This window comes from Fukomys damarensis, unplaced genomic scaffold (genome assembly GCF_012274545.1).
Source record: "Fukomys damarensis isolate Sample0158 unplaced genomic scaffold, DMR_v1.0_HiC HiC_scaffold_12, whole genome shotgun sequence".
NCBI classification, from domain to species: Eukaryota; Metazoa; Chordata; class Mammalia; order Rodentia; family Bathyergidae; genus Fukomys; species Fukomys damarensis.
This window is the reverse complement of record NW_022900924.1, coordinates 19987385-20005293: the sequence shown is the minus strand read 5'-3', so window position 1 is coordinate 20005293 and position 17909 is coordinate 19987385. Positions and strand designations below refer to the sequence as shown.

The 17909-nt window shown below is 52.8% G+C and overlaps 1 protein-coding gene across 1 annotated transcript in view; it reads right to left on the bottom strand.

The window, feature by feature from the left end:
* Positions 1 to 17909, bottom strand: part of LOC104848381 (transmembrane protein 132B) — a 267981-nt gene that overhangs the window by 89836 nt on the left and 160236 nt on the right. The window contains exon 4 of the mRNA XM_010604288.3: positions 5851 to 6037. Coding sequence (XP_010602590.1) covers positions 5851 to 6037 — 187 coding nt within the window. The remainder of the gene's footprint in view (positions 1 to 5850; positions 6038 to 17909) is intronic.

The following is a 17909-nucleotide window of genomic DNA, read 5'->3' as shown; positions in this document are numbered from 1 at the left end:
CCACCCCCCCCCGCCCGCCCCTGTTCTGGCTCCCTGTCCTCCCGCTGTGTGTCTCCCCACGGTGCCCAGCGCTTCTCTGAGGACCGACTCTGTGGCTCTGGTGTTCAGTGCCCGGTGTAGGCCAAGGAGCCAAGACCCAGCCTGCCCAATGCCCCAGGGTCCACGAGAACGACCCTGGCACAGCTGGCACACAAACCCTACTGGAATAAAGAAGCGTCTGTGCCCAGGCCGTGCTGCAAGGTGCCAGTGCAACGAAAAAGGAATCTGATTCTCCCTCTCTCCAGCCTATGCTGAGCTCGTGCTCCCAGTTGCCTAGAAACTCACCAAGTGCATTCTTTTTTTTTTTTTTCATTCCAACCTTTTTGAAAGCTAATGTGTTTTTTATCTACATGTGCAGAGCTGGGCTTTTTAGTTTTAAGAACTGTAGCTGAATGGTGGGCTGTGGTCCTAAACTCCAAGCCACCCACGGGAACAAATCTCTGAGCTCAAAGCTCAGTAATTGGACAGAAACCCTCAGAAAAGGAACACTGTGGAGGGAAAAAAGAAAACATGTGCTTTCAGAGGGAGAAAGAAAAAAGGAAAGAAAAGAGACAGACACACTAGTTAGCATTTCCCAACCATGGAGAGCACAGCAGAAAGACCACAAAGATTTGAAAAGTGATGCAGAAAACAGTGTTGTTACCCAGGTTATGGACCTCTCTTTAGACTGTCTTGGGGAGAAGGGACCTCTGAAGTTTTTACCAAATGTGCTAGTCTTCTGAAAACCAAATATTAGGCATGAATATTAGCTTCTAAGACCTAGTGATTTCAGCTTCAAAATTCTCATCAATTCCATTTTCTCTCTTTCTGTACAATAGAAAGTGTTGCATCTGGAATGTAGTGTGTGCCAAATAAATGCTGTGGTTAGCGAGGCTGGAGGGATGAGCAGGTGGGTGGGCCGGGGGGATGCATTCATGGATGGATGGATGGATGGATGGATCAGTATGTAGATGGACTGATGGATACAGGAATGCATGAGTGGATGGGTGGGTGGATGGATGGATGAATACATGGATGGATCCAGAGATAAGTAGACGGATGCATGCATGGGTGGATGGATCGACAGATGGATAGCTCAGTGGGTGGATGGATGGATGGATGGATGGATGGATGGATGGATGGATAGATCAGTGGGTGGATGGATGGATGGATGGATAGATCAGTGGGTGGATGGATGGATGGCCACATGGTGGGTGCATGCATACAGATGTATGCATTGATGAATGTGAATCATGATAGCTACTGCCCTTTGCAAGTCTGCCTGCCTGTACTCAGCAACCTCATCCTGGCTTCCAAGCCTGGGGTCTCTCCTCAGCCCTCTTAGGTCAAGCCCTCCCAAAGATGTAGATTTTACTTTCACAAAATCAAGGATGATTCACCATCTGAAAAGTGTCAAGTGCCTAACATAAAGCAGGACCCCACAACTGCAGCAGTGAAGCTCTCAACTAGAAGCATGGGTTGAACCCCAAGGCTACGGAAACTTCTCAGAGGGCACCAGGAATATGCAGGGAGCTGGTTCATGGGCAGCACATGACATTGGCTGTCCATGCTATCACAGGTGAAGCCAAGAATGCCCACTCCACAGTCCCCAGCCTCCCTGCACTGCGGCATGCAACCCACTTCCAACCAATAGGGAGGAAGGAGGCCCGAGTTTCCTCCTAGGTGATGGAAGACACAAGGCCATCCCTGCTGCTCCTTCCTGTTTGTGAAGACCCCATGTGAGGAGGCCCCACCTCACCTGGGGGTGAGGAGATGGAAAGAGCCTGTGTGGAGTCCCCCAGCCCCAGCTCACGGACAGTGGGAGTGGATCTGAGGAGCAGGTCTGTTGTTCCACGAGGAAGACATCTGGAGCTGCGAGGTTCCCCATGGGTCAGCTCAGCGGCTGGATGTCACTGAAGACCCTGCTGTCACCCTCAGTGCGCTTACAGTGGGACAGCGGCTCCATCTCCTTCCTCACCATGCCAGGGACAGGAAGCAGGAAGCCCTCCCTTGAGCTGTGTGCTTTTCAATAGTCAGCAGTGCTTTCCCACCCCCGGATCTCCCCCTTTGGGTTTAACTGACTAGAAAGACACTCTAACCCTGTCGTCCCACAACAATCACAGGCAAAGGGGACGATACCACCACGAAGGGAAGACGCCCCCCAGCCACGGAGCCCCCCACCCCCCCGCACCCAGCAGAAAGGCGGAGGTGCCCACGCAGAAGAAAAAGACCTCGCTGAGGTCACATTATCAAGGACGCCGGGAGGGAGCAGGAGGCTGAGGAGACACCAGCGCGGCCACACAGGCAGCTGGATGGGGGAGTCAGTCCACAGCAGCTGCTCAGTCCTGCACCAGTTCTGTGGCTTCTCACACTGTGCACCGATGAGGACAGCAGGTGCCTCGGGACCTGATGCCACAGAACCAGAGAGCCTGCACTTCAAGTCTCTCTCCGTCTTCCTGAATCCATGCAAGATTTTGAAAAAGGACTTCACCCATACTCACATATCATTAATATCTTTTTATAATTCCTGTTCTGTCACAGTAATGAGATAAAAAGGAAGATCTGAGATCAGTCTGTCTCAGCTTTTTGTCACTGGGGTGAAATATCTGACACATGCGACGTAAGGAAGGAAGGGTTCGCTTTGGCTACCGGCTTTAGGCTTGGCCGCCCGAGCACCAGGGCATGGTGGGGAGGAACTGCTCACCTCCCAGGCCAGAAGCAGAGATGAGGAGGGGCCGGAGAGGGGCTGGTCCTCTGAAGGCACAGCCCAGTGACCCACCTCCCCCAGCAGGCCCGAGTCCGAGCAGCACACGCAGCACCGCCCCACAATGCCACCCTTCCAAGGCCCCGTCTCAGAGCACATGAGGCTTCTGGGAGATATTTTAGACCCAAATCACAAGTCATCCACAGACAGGGACAACCAGCTCACATTTAAGAATACTGTTTTGCTTGCACTGCCTTTGGGGATATATTTAAATTTATCTTCATGTTTATACCCAAGAGACTGGTTTCCTGTCTAAACTAATTATAGAAAGCTTTATCTAAAAATATGAATAAATTTGAAAGCTAGAAAAATATTCACATACATAAATATATGTGAAATTAAGATTATAGAAAAAATTAGCTCCGTTCATGAATTAATGTTCGAAGTTTAGGAAACATTGGCCAAATCCTTAAGGCATCTACATGGGCCTCGGATAAAGATTTCAAACATGTTCCAGCAGTCACCAGCGCCTCAGAGGTCCCTCAGACAGAGCTGGAGCTCACCAGCTCCCCAGTCCCCCCGGTTCTTGCCATTCTCAGTCCATGTGCCTTCCGCCATGTGATACATAAACACAGGCCCGCTGGACCAGCATGAGTGTGCTTCCTCCCCACGCCCCAGTCACGCCATACACAGCTGAGCAATCACAGAACTCCCTGAGGGAGCCGGAAAGGCCTCTGACTCCATGAAAATGCTGTGTCCCAAGAAGGGCCTCACAGAGCTGGCTGGAATCTGGCCAGGGGCCTGTCAAGCCCTTGAGGACCTGGAACTCGTCTGCCGCATTGACAGCATCGATCATTCGTCACTGATAACGCCACCTCCCTCTGACCCAGCACAAGGCTTGACGTTCCGCAGGCGTCCGTCCGTTTGTGCTGCTCCAGCAGAATACCTGAGACTGGACAGTTCGTGAAGAACAGAAATGCATTTCCTCCTAGCTCTGGACACCAGGAAACCCAAGACCAGGTGCTGTAGGATCCATGTCTGGAGAGGGCCTGGCTCTCATTCACAAGATGGCGGCTGTGGCTGCATCTGCGGAAGCCCAAACCCCTGCATCCTCACTTGGAAGGAAGGGTGCAAAGGCAAAAGCGCCTGCACTCACTGCCTCCAGCCCTTCCTAAGCACTGGTCCTTCTGGAGCACACAGCCCCCACGACTTCCACTTCCTGGTTACATTTCCACCTGAGCCCCAAGGGCACAAGGACCTTCACAGGTGTGTGCGGGATCAACCAAACAATCCGAGCGAATGACTAAAAGATGCCCCAGGACAGACCTGATATTCCAGCATGGTAGAGGAAGCCCCATGGCACCCTGCGTGGCCTCCCCTGTGCCCTCCAGGCAGCCACACCCGCCTGCCAGTCTCCGGCTGGCTCTGCACTTAGCCTTCACGAACTCTGCCTAACAACTCCGAGCCTCTCCTCACGGTGAACCACGAGACTCAGGGACTCAGGCCACACCACCCCACCAGCCCACCTCACAGCTTCCAGCCCATGGTAACTGACATGGGCACAAAGAAACATCCCCAAGTGAAGGTCAGCCAAGGGCAGCCGCTGAAGTTTGCAGAAACACAGAGCCGAGCACACGACAGGACTAAGCCGGCGTTCCCAGGGAAGGGAGACAAGGTGCTGGGGGCGGAAGTGGGGACGGGGTGGGGTGACGCAGCTCTGTCCGTGGGGCTCTGCACCAGACGGGAGGAACAGCAGCCCACTGGGGAGAGGCGACTGAGGCAGCAAAGTGGTTTGGCCGACCTGTGTGTGCACCTCAGGCCACATGCCTGATCCCTGGCTCTCCCTATTCACGCAGGGCCACCAGCAGCTCCTCTCCCACTTCCGTCTGGCCCTGCTACGGCACCTGACCCTGTGCTTCCAATAAAACTTTATTTACAAAGACAGGCAGCAGGCTAGACCTGGCCTGTGGGCTGCACGCGGTCCAGGCCCCTGTTCTGGCGCCAGCATCCTGGCAGGTAAACACAAGGCATTTCCCAGCTCCTCTAGAAATTGGAGCCTGCCTTTGAAAGACAGCGCAGTGCACCCATTAAATTCCACCCCTGCAGGCATCGGCAGGCTGCAGAAGCTGTGGGGAAACAACAGGGAGCCAAGTGGTCCAGACTCCCAGTGAAGGGGCTGCCAGGCGCCGCTCACCTCAGGCAGAAGGGCGGGACGGGACTGCAGGAGCACCTCATCTCCCCCAAGCACACAGCCGTCCACTCTGTCCCTTCACAGGTGCTTTTCTGTCAAGCCATAGCTGCCACCAAACCAAAATACGGATCACTGCTGATGGGGAGGATCTCTCCCTTGGACTAATCTTAAAAAACGAGATGGCCCTGGACCCCTGGGATAAAGCACGGGTGTCACTCGGGCCCTCGACAGATGCCCACGGTGCCTCGCGCTGTTACGAGTGCTGGGAAGACCAGCAGCTGCCTCGCGGCTGTCTGCTCTGGGCAGGAAGAGGGAAAGAATGAACTCAAACATCGGCCTCATTAGGTCTGGGCATCTCATCCTGACTTGGTTCTCAAGTGTGGTGATTGTAAATCGAGTTCCACCCAAGCCAGAGGGAGGGAATCCAACCACCCCCGGGGCCGGGAAACAAACCACAGGCAGGTCAGTGGGCTCTGGGACCCAGCTCTTTGGGTCCATCCGGCCACATTTTAAGGTTTGCCCATCCTGGGGCCACCTGGGGACTCTCGGGGCAGAGCCGAGTGACAAGGATCTGGTTCCTCAGTGCAGGAGCTGCTGTGCTCACCACACAGCCCAGCACGTTTCAGTGAGGCCCCTTCCCAGAGCACGGCGTCGGTCCTGGTACACAGATGGGGACGATGAGGGCCGAGGGCTCCCGGGAAACCATCAGCAGCATCCACACACAGGAAGGGACACGCACAGCAGACTCTAAGTGATTTCAAGGGAGGCATCAGGGAAAGCAGGTGAATTAAACATAATTTAAGTGTATTTTCCTTAGCTAAACCATGTGCATCAAATGCATGAGAAATAACAGACTCTACACTGTTTCACATTTCTTTGAGAAACAAAAGTATTCAAAGAAAAACATCTCCGCCTTTCTGAAGCCCCAGTTTCTCACCCTTACGAGAGGGACGATGCCCACGAAGGTCGTCCGGCTGACGAAGATCTCGGAGACCACCAGCTCACTCGTGGAGTCCTCGGCGGGGTACTCGACCTGCCAGGTGATCTGCTGGGCCCCGGCCAGGCCACTGCTGTTGTCCATTCCAAAGTCCACTTGCAGGATCTCGTAGAAGGAGCCGTTGGGTCTGGAAGAGGCACCAAAGTTCAGGACGTCAACCACGCGGTAAACCCCACCCTCCCGCCTGCTGGCAGCACCTCTCGGTCGTAGCACCCACAATGTCCCGGCCTGCAGAGCCCACACCGCAGCCCAGCGCCACACACAGAGAGGCCCAGACACTTCCGCCAGCCAGCATCGCCCATCGCCAGGCCCCTCCGCAGCCGGCTGTTCCTGCTCCCTCTTGGCTGGGCGTTCATGGGCCAGCAACTCAGACTCTGAAGCTTTAGAGTTTCTGCAGAACGGGGTGACTTTGTGTGCCTCAGGTAGCGGTGTGAGCCCTGCGGTGAGGAAGGACCCCAGAAATTTTGAGGACTGTTACACAAACCTAGCAGAAGAGGGGGGTCACACGTGGTTCTCCCTCTCCTAAGCCCCAAGTGGGATGGGATGCAGGTCAGAAAGTCCCACCTGCCTGGCTCCATGGCTTCCCTCACTGTGTGTGTCTGGGGGAGACAGAGACCAGCTCGCTCATCCTGGACTGTGAAGCTGTCCAGGCTTAAGTGGGCAGAGGACCCCCTTCCTGCCTCTGCGGCCTGTTCAAGGCCTGCACTCTGGAAAGCGTTTCTGAGACGGCATTTGCTGTCTGCAGGGGTCCTTCTCCAGTGGCGTCTCCTGCTGTGGACAGCCCCTCAAAGACAGCAAGTGGGGAGCCCAACGCTGCACGCTTCCCTGCTTGGCCAAGGGGTGCCGGGGCAACACCCAGATGTAACAGAGGTGTTGACAGAACTAAACTGCACTGATCTGACGTAAGAGAAACTCTACTCCAAATCGGACATCTGCCTACACCCAGGGCTGGACGTGGTCGACCCCTTCCCCCATGTGGGAAAGGCTTTGAGACTCTCTCAGACATTGTGCTATCAGCTACCGCAGCCAACAGCCACGAGGGGCTGTTTACCTTCTGAGGAAATTCATTTAAAAATAAAGAAACTTTAAAATCGGATCCTCAGTCCCACAGCCTCATCTCCCATGCTCAGTGGCCACACGTGGCTGGGGGCCACCATGTTAGACAGCGCAGCAGAGAGCGGCTGGTTTGCTTTATACCCTGGGCAGGCATTTATTTATGCTGCTCCTGCCTTAGTTTCCCCTCCAGAAAACTGAGCGAGTGGCACCAAGGCCTGATTACCCACACTCAGCGGTCATGAGGATGGAAGAGGGAATGCACGGCACTCACTTTGGGCAGTGCTATGAGTCCATTCTGTGATGTCTCCAAGACCCATGGAGACACAGCTCTGGTCCCGGGGTACAGAGCAGCAGCCGGGCTTTGGGCAGTGGGGAGGGCCTGAGTCAGGGGGGCGGCCCCCCGAACCATGGTGCTTCCTCTCCTCTCTGACTTCCCAGCCCATGCTTAGACTGAGCTCAGGGCGTGCCCAGGCCAGGCAGTGCGTGGAACAGCAGTTTATTACCCAGGGTCATCTCTAGGTTTAAGGTTTTGCTGTTGTTGTTTTCTAATTTTCCACAAAGCACAGGAAGGAAATCTTATTTCAGGCAGCTGGCAGGCTTGCCAATCAGACATTTCTATGGAAATGGGTTCAGAGCTATTAATTTTACCTGCTCCTGATCTGCTCCAGATAAACCTTTCAAATTTAGAAAAGTGCTTTGTGATTATCTTAATTTAATAATTACAATTGCCTTGGAGGAATCAGGATTGATGTTTCAGCCACGAGATATCCATTAGTCCTATTTTCTGAAGGGGGAGACGTGCGTGTGTGTGTGCGTGTGTGTGCGTGTGTGCTGAGAGGGGTCAGGTGTGCAGCCCTCATGCCAAAGCATGCACCCTCCTTCCACACAGTGCGGAAACCCTGTTTCCCATGGAAACTTCACCTGTAACGAAGGCTGCCCCGCCCCCCCCGGGCCCTGGGGACCACTGAGGCAGGGCTGAGAAGGGTTCTGAGCACACAGGGTAGCTTCAGCTCACACGTGTCAGTAAAAAGGAAGAGGAGAGACTGGGGACCCAGCCCCCTGCTTGTGCCCTGCAGCTCATAACCAGGGACCCAGTCCAGTCGTTTGTGGGCAGTGAGGGCCCTGATAGTCATTTTACAGGAGGGAGTCGGGGAGAAGGAAAGCCGGGCAGAAGAGGCACTGCCAGCCCACACCAGCTCCAGCGAGCTGTGCCGCCTCTGTCCCCACAAACGCCCAGACAGTTCTCAGCCCCCAAGCTGACACGGTAACACCCTCATCTCCCCAGATGCGTTTTCCTAGAAGTAGAACAAGACAGGGCATCTCTGGTCTTGGGTTTACTTTTCCAAATGTGTTGTTTTCTGGGTGTTAATATGAAAAATGACCAAACACAAGGTGAACAGTGATGGCATGGGACGGACGCCCCAGGGCCGGACTGCAGGTGACTCACAAGCCCCAGTCTGGGCTCCTCCCCTGGCTGTGACAAAAGTGTGCTGTGTCCTCACTGCCCTGATGGCAGAGCCAGGAGGTGCTCAGTGGGGTTTGCTTAATTCCTCACCTGGCCCTCAGAGCCGGGAGGAGCTGGGCAACACCCGGCAGGGTCTTCTGCCCACTGAGGGACAAAGAGCCCACCAGCAGGTCGCCTTGAGCGTGTCCTCCCGCCTGGCAGCCTGCTCACAGGACACACCTCAGTCTCGACTGCGAGGGCGTCCGCACTCCAGAGTCCCCAGGGCGCCTGAACTGCTTCCCGTGCCCACTGTGTTCCACACTCATTCTGTGTTAGGCCTGGAAGGTTCTCAGGTGTGGAAAACAGACGGGGCCCCCTTCTGGCCAGGCAGGTAAATAAATAAACGAGAGCTGAGTCTGCATAATGACAAATACTATTTCCACAGTAAAACAAAAGAAATCGATTTGCTTTTAAAAGTTAACTTTCTCAAGTATTAAAAAAATTATAATTTGGGTGAAGGGAGGGCAGAGGTAAGGGGAAAAAATGAGAATCAAGACTTGTCATGTAGAGGTACAAGATCCCAACAATGAATGTAACTGTACTGTATCCCTAAAATGTACCAATAAACTCAATTAAAGCTGAAAACAAAATTATAATTTATAAATAGCCATTTTTAATTTTAAAATAGGTGAATCACAACAGGAGACAAGGAGAGGGCGCTAGGGAAACGCCAACTGTACTGTCCCTAAAATGTACCAATAAACTCAATTAAAGCTGAAAACAAAATTATAATTTATAAATAGCCATTTTTAATTTTAAAATAGGTGAATCACAACAGGAGACAAGGAGAGGGCGCTAGGGAAACGCCTCAGAAGGGAGCTGACATTTGCGCCAAGACCTGCAGGCTGGGTGGAAGGCGGGCGGTTCCTCGGCCAATATTTGTTGAATAAATGAGAAATCTATTTTAAGACAAAAAAATCATGGGAAAAACGTGTCAGAAACCGTCAGCATGGACACGGGTGCTGAGTAGAAGGGACACCTTCAGGTCCTTGTCCAATGCCACCTGTCCGGGATGCCGTCCTGGCGCCCCGGGCGTGGTCTCCACCCGCTGTTCTGCCCCGTCCTTCTGGGCATCTCCTCGTACCCTGTTAGTGACTGTCGTGTCGACTGTCACACACCTGCACGCGTACACATACAAGTGCAAGGGAAGCAGCACATGCTGCCCACTTTGCACAATGACGTGTCCCAAGGAACCATAGGGCCGTGCGGCATCGGGAGGAAGCCGGTGACCTGGGCTGGCAGCCAGGACAGGCTTCCTCCGGGAGGCCGGGCAGGGCTGGTGTCGAGGAACGCACTATAACAGGCGGCCACACGGCCCACTGTCCGAGGTCCCCCCACACCTCTCCCACCCCCACACAGAGACCCAGTAGGAGCACGGCCCGTGTCCGCCCCTCTGCTGTCACGGCGGGTTCCCCACGACCCCACTGCCGGCGCTCGGGGCCTGGTGTGAACAAATCACCTCCTTCGGCACTTTCGCCAGCCGCACGCCAGCTCCCACGTCCATCACCGCGGCCATTGTTTCCTTTCTCCCTGTGTGGTTCTGGTCGACAAGTCAGGCAGGGATCAACAGCTAGAGTCTAAACTAGATCAGGACTTCGGCTCTTCCAGGGTCCCGAACACTCTCTCCTTATCAGTTTGATTGATTTCCTGACTTCCTGTCACTGGAGTGCTATACTGAACTCTCCTTTATAAAAATGCTAAGACTGCACCACTGGGGGAAGGGGCTCCTCTGCTGTATTTTTGGAAGGCTGGGAAAGCCAGGCAGGACGCTCAAAGGCTGTACATGGTCAGAGGTTGAACCCAGGGCCTGTCATACTGAGCTATATCCCCACCCCTTTTTTTATTTTTTATTTTGAGACACAGTCTCACTAAGTCACTAAGCTGCCCAGGCTAGGCTTGAATTTAGGATCATCCTGCCTCAGCCTCCCAAAGTGCCGAGGTTACTAGTGTACACCACCATGCCCAGACAGTAGTTAACATTTTCAAAAGAGGACAGTATACACACCTGTACACACACAACAATGAATGTCCGGCTTCCCCAGAGAGCGGAGGGCCAGGCGACACTGCCCCATGTTCCGATGAGCCAGGGTTGAGGCCCCTCAGCAGGCCTGGGCCACTCCCCTCACACACTGGGCCCCCGCAGCCCGAGACCTCTGAGAGGACCCTCTGGGTTCACCCCTCTGCAGACACCTCAGGAGCTGCGTCCCGGCTCACCCAGGATCCCTCACCCGCCTGAGCAGGCGTCTGCTGTGTCCGCCCTCCAGGCTTCCGGGGCAGCACACGGCCTGGACGTACCCAAGACCCAGTGTGTGCCACAGGCTCAGCTTGGCACTGAACGCCAACCCGAGGTGGGAGGGGACACTTCCTCTGACTGCACAGCACTAGCTGGGAACCCCCACACTCAACCTGGGCTGCTTTTCCAATGAGAAACATGAAGGCTACACAGCCACTCCCTGACCCCTTCCCTCAGGCCAACTAAACACGGCAAAGACAGATGTGAGAGAAAAGATAGGGCAGAATGGCTCCCAAAACCTCTGCGGCACTCCTACGCCCCAGTCCAGTCACTGAGACCCACGGAGACCTCTGTGGCCGTGTAGTTAGTCCCTCTCTCCTTAAAGATAGATTTAATTACAAGCAGTTCCCCTCATCGAGTATAAACCTAGATGTCAACATGCCTCTCCAATACCCACCTGCACTTATGTAACTAGATCCACAGCCCCGTGACTGTAAATAAATAAGTTCTTATTCATCTAAGGAAGATTTCCCTGGAGCCTCGAAATGTTGGTTAAGAACATCAGTTCCCTTATGCAGGCTCAGGGAGAGGCCTAACGAGAGCTGCAGATGAGATGGAACGTGTAAAAACCCCAGTCGGAAGTACTAGTCCCCAAGATTTTTGGAGCACGAAGAGGTATCAGTCAGAGGTGCACCAGGAGCTGGATGGTCCGCTCAACACATTGATTAACTGGTGTAATCTGAGCTCTGTACAGAAATGGGGCACCATCACGGCGACCAGTAACAGGGGGTGACAACAGCACCAGGGCACCGTCAGCCCGGCAGGAAAGACAGAAAAGGAGGGGCCACGCGGGTCTGCTAAGAGCCACAAGCAGGGCAAGGTCACCAGCAAGAGTGAGGAGGGACACGGCCAGGCCACAGGGATGGGAGGAGGAGCAAAGAGATAAACAGGGCACCTGCCACGCCCTACTCCGCCCATCTCCTGAGAAGTCTCCCAGGCTCCCGGGGGAGGGGGCAGAGCGGAAGTGGCTGTGTGACACAGGGTATCTCTCTCGTGCAGAGAAGAGAAGGAGGAAAGCAGCCACCCTCCGAGAGATGAAGCAGCACCATGCCCAGCGCCCAAGTTTTCTCCCAAGTTGAACACGCAAAGCTCTCAGCAAAAGCCTGGAGGGCTCCTGCCTCACAGGACTTAACCCCTGGCCAGCGGCTCCCTGACCACTGGTTCAGCCAGTCGTGAGCTAAGCCAGCACGGGCTTCAGCAGCCACACATGGTAAGAAGCATGAACACTGCAGAATTAGTTTAAGAAATTAGTGTCAAAAAGTTAAACTGTTTTCTGAAAAAGAAACAGCAATCACAAGAATGACAAATGCCATTAACAACAAATCCCAGCAAAGAGAAGGAATCCGATTTTCACACTTGCACATTATTTTATTTGGAACGCCACATTTCTGACAAGAATTGCAAAGATGTTCAAACCAACAGATATTGCCAAGACACAGAGGGAGGAAGGCTAGTGAACGGGAACTGCCCCTTAGGGACAGCAGATGCTGTTAACAATAGACAAATTCTTTAAAATGGACATTTGAAATGTGTGAAAAGAACCAGAGAACTACAGTACAGTTTGATAATTGTGTCTCAACAGATTAGAAAATACCAATGAAACACAAATTTTATAAAAAGAGCCAGACATAAATCCTGGAGCTGGAAAGAAACGGGACTGAAGTTTCAAACTCACTAGAAGAACTCAAGAAGCACAAGAATCAAAGATCTAAACAGGCACAAGACCCAGAAAATTTGAAGAGCAATTGATTAATTTGATTCAGTCTAACTAAGAGGGAAAAAAAAAACATACAATAATCAGAACCTGAGAACAACGTACAAATATACACATATTAGAGTTCCAAAAGTATAGAACATAGAGAAATGGGGGGTTCTGAAGAAAAATCTTTCAATTTCGCTGAAAAACATTCATCCAATAACTCTTAGCAGGGTAAGTTCAAAGAGATACACATCTAGACACATCATAAACTAACAAAAGCCAAAGATATGAAATACTGGCAGAATATAAAGAAGCAGGGAAAAGTGACGCAGACGAGGGAGCCAAGGTACAACCAACAGCTGATCTCTCATCAGAAACCCGGGCCGGAAGCAGCGCGACTGTGTGTCACCTTCAAAATGCTAAAACACGAGAAAGCAAGAAAGAGGAAAGGTGGGCGACATCCGGAGTAGGTAAAGGCATCGGCCAGACACAGGTTCGCAGGTGCAAGGCGGGCGAGCGGGCACGGGCTGCCTGCTCCTGGGAAGGCTTCCGGGGCGTGATGAATATTCCCCACGGGCAGAGCGGCGGTGCCATGACCACAGGAACGGGCGAGAACCCCCAAACTGTACCTTAGAAGGGTGCATTTTACAGTGAGTTGGCGCTATCTTGATTTTTTAATATGGAGACTTCAGAGGAAAAAATGAAATTGCCAAAACACATGGTATAATTCTTTTTATAAAAACGGTAAACATGTGTGCAACTGTTTTTCTACAGTTTCTATCAAAAACTACTGAAACCACGCAAGGTAATGACGCCTCGCTCAGACAAAGGCGGGAGAAAATGAAATCAGCCAGGAGCACATAAAAGTTCCGATTATATCCACAACGTACATTTCCTTGTGAATTTGAAGAAAATGAACCCAAATAATAAGATTCAATGCAGCTGGAGGTGGGTAAATGAGTGCTTTACATAATACTATTTTCTAGATTTTTCTCTCATCAAGAAATATTTTATTTGAGAATAGAAAGCTAACGTCCTCGACTCACGCCCTTTCTCTCTTTCTTATCTGATTTATTCTGCTTTGGGTGAAATCTCGAGGCCGTTTTTCTAGCACAAACGCTCCCCAAAACTCTCCATCCACCTCCAGAATCAGCTCCAAGAAGGCAGGCCACCCCTCTCCCTGCTTCCCTGCCACAGGAAAATGACGGAGTGTTTTCCATTTTTTAAATACTGTAAGTACCTAGCAGACTGGTGTGCAAAGTCTTATTTTTGCACGGCAAACGCGCATTCTCCGCACCTCGGCTGCCAAGTGCACGCGGACGCCTGTCAGCAACGCCGCAGCCACGCCGCCAGCCCGCCTGACCACATCAGCATCGCCACAACGAGCCAGGAGGCGGCGGGGACAAGGGCTACCATTATTTTCCTCTCTGCCACTACACGTCCAACGATATCCCAAACCCTCCCAGGAAGAGGCAGCTCCGGATCACCTTACCCCGAGCCCCGGAGACAACTTTCTGAATCTGTCCTCTCCGCTTCCCCCGTTACCATCCTGGAGGAACGAACGCTCTTGTATAAATCACTCAGTGGGTTTCTAGCCGGAACCGTCCCTGCGTGGGTTCCCTGAAGAGGAAAGACAGCCCAGGCTGAGCGACAGGCACCCTAAGTGGACACTCTGGGGCAGTGTGGGATGACCGTCGGGGCTCCTCACCCCACTCAGGGCCCGGGGGAAACATTCGCGCTTCACCTCACAGTAGAGCTGGGAGCCTGACTTTGATGAATGACATCACGTTAATTCTTAATAAACCACACGTTCCTGGGATCCAAAATCCATAAGCACAGTGAAAGGTTTCTTCCAACTACACTCCCCCCGGCCACCAACGGTCACCAGCTCCCTGTCCACCCTCAGGGGTTTTCTGGGCAGAATGGTGGCCTCAGAGGCAATGTCGACAGCAGTCCTGCGGCCCCATCTGCAGTAAGGGGGACGCTCGTGTACGTCCAGGAGGGACGTGGCCAGCGGCACCCTCAGCCAGAGCCCAGGAGGCCCAGCAGAAGCAGGTCACACAGCCTCGAGTGGAGCATCCAGGGTGCCCCAGGCACGTCCACTCTAGACCCGCGCAAGGTGGCCCTCGTTCACGGATTCAAACTGGCACGGCTCTGGTGGCCAGCCACCCCCGCCCCGCAGCAGGCCCACACGCGGATGGGGACAGTGCCCCAGCTGCCTTCCCATGGGCCTGCTCTTGTGTTCCCGTGGTGGCACCAGTCCCCTCTGAGCTGGGACTGGTCAGGGCTTCGTGCAGTGGGGAGTACTCTGTGGGCTCCACTGAGGGAGCAGCAGTGACAAGACTGGGGACCGTGCCTGTGCTCACCTGGAGGGCACCCCACGGGCCGCACTGGTCACTAGGGCACACCTGACAGAGATAGATGACTACAGTTAGTGCTGAGGCTTTCCCGGCCCCAGAGATTTCCTGCTGAGACACAGGAGCCACACCATCTGTCCACCTCACTTTGGTGTGGCCCCTGATAGACTTCCGTATAAACCGGCATCCTGACCTATGTAGCTTCTCTCTGACGTCCACACTTCACATAAAGCTTTGGTTGTCAACGTACAAGCTTTTGTTTCTAACTGGACAGCATTTCACTGTGGATACAGCCCAGTCTGTTCCCCATTAATGACTTAAGGAATTTCTAAATTCTCTTCATCTGTGGGCATTACTGATAAAGCTGATCTGGATATCTACATATAAATCTTCTTAATATCTGCTTTCCTTTCTCTTGGCTAAATGCCTGCGGGTGGATTTGCTGGGTTGAATAGAAGTACACACATCTTCCACCAACCTGAACTACGTCTGGCTATGATTTCTTGAGATACTTTTCCTGCCCCCTTTTCTCTCTCCTCCCCTACAACTCTGATTCCACGCAGAAGACTCACTCTTGCCGTACAGCCCTGAGGCTCTGTTAAATTTGTTCTCAATTTCTTTCCTCTCCGTTCTTTGGGTTGGTTAAGTTCCATCAATCCACTTATAAGTTCACTGGCTGTTTCTTCCGTCACTGCCAATCCTCTGACAAGCCATCCAGTAAAAATGTACTTCAGAGATTATGTAGCTCGCTGCTAGTGTCTCCACTCTACGCTTTATGTAGTTCCTATTTCTCTGTTTCTACGCTTCATACTCACCTGCTTTTCCATTGCTACAACAAACGGATGGGCTGAGGTGAGGAAAGGAGGTTTATTCAGCTCACAGTCTTGGAGGCTTCCGGACCAAGGTGTGGCAGTCCCACTGCCTTGGCCTGGTGCTAGATGGAGTCACAGTGAGGGCAGCAGTGTGAGAGAGATCACACGGCAGGTCAGAAAGCCAGAGAGCAACTCCGGGGCCAGGTATGTCTTCTACAACAAGCCCCTCAGGATCCTAACCAGTCCCATGAGAACCACCTTGCTCTCTTCGGGGGGCCATGCCCCCAAAGACCTAAGAGCCTCATACTAGGCTCCGCCTCTCAGAGGCCCTGGCAATTAGCACCATCCTCACAGTGGAGTCAGAGCCTCTGACACACAACTCTTGGAGAACAAATCACACCCAAACTGTAGCAAGCATATCTTCCTTGATGTCTATACTTACAATAACAACTTCATTGTCTTAGTCTGACAATTCCACCAGTCTCCACCGATCACGTTTTTCTCTGGTGTGTGTGTCTCATTTTCCTGTTTGTTCTTATGTCCAGTAATTTGGGCTCATGGCCTGGATGCCAAGGAGATGCACTGCAGAGACTCTGGGCTCTGTTGTAGGCCTCTGAAGACCTAGAATCATGTTGCAGCTTTTCTATTAGGCGGCTAAGCTGAGCTTCTTGAAGCCCGGCTAACACATATGTGAGAGGTGAGGTGAGAGAAATTATACACAGAATATGAGGGCTCCCCATCTCTGAATATTTCTTTTCTGGGATTCCTTTCTCACTCTCCAATGACTGTGGCTACCCCGAACTCTGACCCTGCTTCAGAAAGTCAGTAAGTCAGTAAGACTAAATTTTCTGAGTTTCAGCTTCTCTGCATGGAGCCTTCCCTCCACCTAAATCATGAAACCTGACAGGTACACGGTGCTGTTCCCTATGTCAATGTCTGCTGCTCCTGGTCACCCTCCCCACCCCTCAGGTAGCTGTTTTTTGTGTTGTCTCCATAGTGCACAGTTGTCGTACACAAGCATCAATTAACAGGACAGCAGCTCCCCAGCCAATGCGGGATGAGGTGTCCCCGGCGCCAAGGTTGTAGACACAGAAATGAATCAGAACAACACAAAGAACTTCCCAAGGGGTTCACAAGTGGCAGTGGGCGCCAGCTTTCTCCAAGCGTCCACCTATGGCTCTATCGCTCCCGAGCTCCCCTAACTTGCGGTGCCTCCAGATCACAAAGCACTGTTTAACCATCTCCCAAGCGAGGGGGAAAAGGCCAGGAGGTGGGGGCAGACAGACAGACCCGCTAGGACATTCAGAAACAAACCCAAGCAGAATCCCTAACCTCATTGACCTTGAAACCCCACGGAGTTGGGAGTAGTCGCCGACAGTGACACTCTGAATGCCATGTGGGTCAAAACTCTGACTGCTGTTCTTGTAACCTTCCGCTCACCTGGCAGCTCCTCAATACAAGTCAGCCGGGCAGAAAGTCAATGGACTCTTCTGCAGGCTCCCTGATCCCAGAGCGTGTGACTCTCTCTGTGAGGAGCTCTCCCTCGGGAGACAGAGATTCTCCTGCCAGCAATTAATTGAAACTGAACGACTCCTTCCGGTTTTCTATTGGCCCATTGTATTAATTACAACCACCTCAAAATCTTCCTAACAGGCCTATTACTCTACAGTAATTACATCTTAAGTCAACCACAATTGGGAAGGATTATGTGCATGTAATTCTCTGACTGCTCTGCTGATTATATCTACTGGAGCACTCCTAAAATGCTTTCCGTAAAATCGGGCCGTTTCTCCCCTGCCACATGGTGATTAAGAGAGACTAACTCGTTCCCAAGGAGCAAGTGTCAGCCAGACTCGTGCCTGAAATAACAGCCCACGGTGGTAACGACCTGAATTCCTCCCTGTGGTCTCGCAGCGCTGCTCCTGTTCCCAATTACAGGCTGCAGAAAGGGGGCTCCGGGACAGGGAAGGGCTTCGGCCCATTACTGGAGCAGCTGTCGAGCTGGGTTCACACGTGGGACACAGATGCCTTCCCACCGCTCCTGCGTCTGTCCGCATCTGGCATCTCACAAGCAGCCCCCCCATACACGTGTGTCCCCCAAGGGACCAAATCGATTCCGGATAATGACGAGGTCCGGATGTGAGTCAGTGCCAGGTCAGGCCCCCGAGAAGGAAACCACTAATTGGCCCACACAGCGGAGTGGCAGGTGCCACCTGCTCTGGCAGCCGAGCCGGCTCACTAATGAGGGCCCCAGGGCCGGCCGGACTCCGCCACCCGG